Source organism: Apteryx rowi, unplaced genomic scaffold, assembly GCF_003343035.1.
Source record: "Apteryx rowi isolate R43461 unplaced genomic scaffold, aptRow1 scaffold_0, whole genome shotgun sequence".
In the NCBI taxonomy this organism is placed as follows: domain Eukaryota; kingdom Metazoa; phylum Chordata; class Aves; order Apterygiformes; family Apterygidae; genus Apteryx; species Apteryx rowi.
The window spans coordinates 2,739,665-2,742,747 of NW_020447195.1; the positions used below are offsets into that span (position 1 = coordinate 2,739,665).

The 3,083-nt window shown below is 46.7% G+C and overlaps 1 protein-coding gene across 3 annotated transcripts in view; it reads left to right on the top strand.

The window, feature by feature from the left end:
• The first annotated feature begins 2,840 nt into the window (after window positions 1–2,840).
• SLC9A8 (solute carrier family 9 member A8) overlaps window positions 2,841–3,083 on the top strand; it is a 38,261-nt gene continuing 38,018 nt past the window's right edge. For all 3 annotated transcript variants that reach the window (XR_003252691.1, XR_003252688.1, XM_026060875.1), the window contains exon 1: window positions 2,841–3,060. Coding sequence is in view for 1 of the 3 variants with exons in the window: in XM_026060875.1 (XP_025916660.1) it covers window positions 3,053–3,060 (8 nt within the window). In the remaining 2 variants the exon portion in view is untranslated. The remainder of the gene's footprint in view (window positions 3,061–3,083) is intronic.

Below are 3,083 nucleotides of genomic sequence, written 5' to 3' on the forward strand. Positions count from 1 at the left end.
AAGATTTTCTTTATTCTCCACCACCCTTACACAGAGTTGAACACTGCTTTGTTTTGTGACAACTGCTGTCAGTTTACATGAGACTCTAGCCCTGTCCTTTTCCCTGATCTGTGATGACTCTTCCACCACTTGTTGACTTTGCTTTGAAGAAACTTTGCCCTTGGGGATTGATGCAGCTACTCATTTTAACTCAGAGTAGCCCAGGCACAGCTATAAGAAGATACAGAAGAAGGGTGCTACAGAGAAGAGGAGGCAGACTCTGACCTGCACAATGAAAGGACAAGAGGCAACAGTTATGAAGTGCAACAAGGGAGCTTCCACTGTGCAACAAGGAAAAAACACCCTCAAAGTGGTGCAGCAGAGGGACAGGTCTCCCAGAGTCGTAGATTCTTTGTCCTTGGAGATTTAAAAAAAAAAAAAAAAAGGATAAGGTTCTAAGCAACCCATTCTAACTTTGAAGTTGGCCCTGCTTTGAGCAGGATGTTGGACTGGGTTATCCAGAGGTCTCTTCCAACCAAAATTTTTCTCTGTTTTCTAGGTGGACAGGATAAGGACTGAGAGGGGAGGACTGGGCGGCATAGCAGTGGAGCTACTTCATACCATGTGACCCAGAGCATGAGCCATACTTTGCGAAGGAGAGATGCACGTGGTCCCTTCTCTGCTACATTCCCATCTGTTATCCCTCAATACCTTATAATTTACCTTCTTACATTTTCACTGGACTTCCCAGAAAAGCAAAAGAAAAACCCTCAAATTTATCATGAGCTGCAAAACATGAGAATCTGCAGAAGACCAATTTCTTTTTAGAGATGTTGTTGAAGGAAATACTGAGATTTTGCCTTTCAGCGAACAGCTAGTTTCAGCCACCTACACAGAGTGACTTGCATTAGTCTCTGCTAGTACTGATGCAACACTCCCTATCTCTCTGGTGTTTTGACACAATACATTAGGAGCACTTTACAAATACTGAAATTGGCCAAGGACTGGCAAATGTTGAATTTTATTTTTTACACAAAAAAGGAAGAAATTGCCTGTGTTTTATCAGCTTAACTGTAATACATTCTGGATCAAGCTTCATTATTTATGGATGAAGTGGTGTTTATAGTCTCCACCCCAGAGCATCATGAAAACTCAGATGATAGAGTCCCGGAGCTTCTGATGTGCTGGAGGCACAACCCCCAATTTACAACAGAAGTAAGATGTGGACATCACTTCTGGAAATCAGCTTGCACCACCTTGCAAAGTGGCATCCTCATTCTTCACTGAAATCAGTGAGTTTTAAGTGCTCCACATCACATGTGCTTAAACTGAAGTCATGCACTCTAAACTGACCCAAACACAACTGTGACAGGATGAGTTAAAGCAGATGGGGATTAGCAAACTGAAGATTGTAGGAAATTAGCCAGTGTAAACAAACGCTTGGTTAAAACTGTAGTAAGAACATCTAGGTCACCACAGAACCACATTAGAAGATGAGAGCAAAGAAAGAGGTGTGGGTTTAGTCTGACTACAGGAAACCAGACATACTACAGCTCTGCCCTGCCTACAACACAAGGGGGAAAAACAGCTGCATCCAAAATCTAACAGCTTTTTAAGCTCAAACATATTCATACCTATATGAATGGCATTCACTTTCCTGTAAACAGATCACATGAGTATCAGTGTGTCTGTAAAATGAATCCACAATTACATTTTGATTAAAGTGGGGCTGATATTCTAAAGGGCCTTCAAAATGCACCCAAACTTTATTAACCAATATGTCTGTGTGTACAAACCTTACTGAGGAGGTCAAAATAAAAATGAACAGAGGTACATGTGATGTTGTTATACTATTTAAAATGTTTATATAGTGCCTATCCTCCCTCCACCTCAGACATTCACAGATTTGATGTCTGTGATGTCTCTTCATGACTGCTTTTGTAAACTAGGAAGTGCTACTTAATCCCAATTTCCAGGTACAAAATGATGCACAGGAAAGCTTAAAGACCCAAGATCACAGCAGCTGTTTGTGCCAGAGGAGAGAATTTGAAGCTTACACTGTAAGACTGACAGCCAAATGCTATTTTACTTCAAATGCATTTTGCGACAGATTTTGAGGCAGTGGCTTTCTGATTCAGCTTGATGGCAACCTGATAAATGCTAATTTGACACTGCTTCTTTTTGCTGTAAAGTCATGATTCTCAATCTCTGGTTGAGTAGTGAAAGTTGACTGTGAATAAGCTGTGCACCTACTACCATGCATTTACCCCAGGTCTGTAGCTAGAGTGGAAAACATTTAGGGGAGCTACAAATTGAAAAAGGATGAAAACATCTTATTTCAAAATTCAGGATCCATCTACTGCTTTCAGGCACTACAGAAGATTTTGATGTGATATGTCAACATACATTTGTAGTCGCTATACCCAGATTTTCAACTTTCCTTCTGAAGCAATAACCCCAGGCCACCATAAGCTGAGTCTCAGTGTAAGAACAAGCCTTGGTGATGGCAGGTGAGGGACAAGGAGCCACTGGGTGATGGTGACTGAGCGGAAAGAAGCCACCAGGCGATGGTGGCTGAGGGAAAGGAGCTGCTCTGTGACGACGGCGGAGGAACAAGGAGCCGCAGGGTGATGGTGGCTGAGGGACAGGCCCCACGCGTGTCCCCGCGGGGCAGGCGCCGACCCCCCCGCGGTCGGACTCCCCGAGGGAGCGGCAAAGCCCCGCTCGGCTGCGCGGGAAGGCACACATGACGCCGCAGCGCGAGGCCGTGACGACAGAGCCGTCGCTACGCAACCGAGGGACAGCTCGCGGCCCGGCACGCGCGCAGCCGCCCCCGCTGTCACGTGACACCCCCCCCCGGATCACGCGGTCGTGCCCGCAGAAAGACGCCCGGAGCGGGTAGCGGGTAGCCGCGCGGCACGCATGCGCGCTCTCGTCCCCGCGAAGAACGTCCTTTTCCTATCATAGAGTTGACGGCTGGCTTGCAGAGCGCCGGCAGGGAGTCCCGGAAGTGCCTGCGTTTGCCGGTTCCCGGCGCGAGCGCGGTGGAGGCTTTACACAGGCTGCCGGCAAGATGGCGGAGTGAGTGTGGCGGCGGCCGGGCT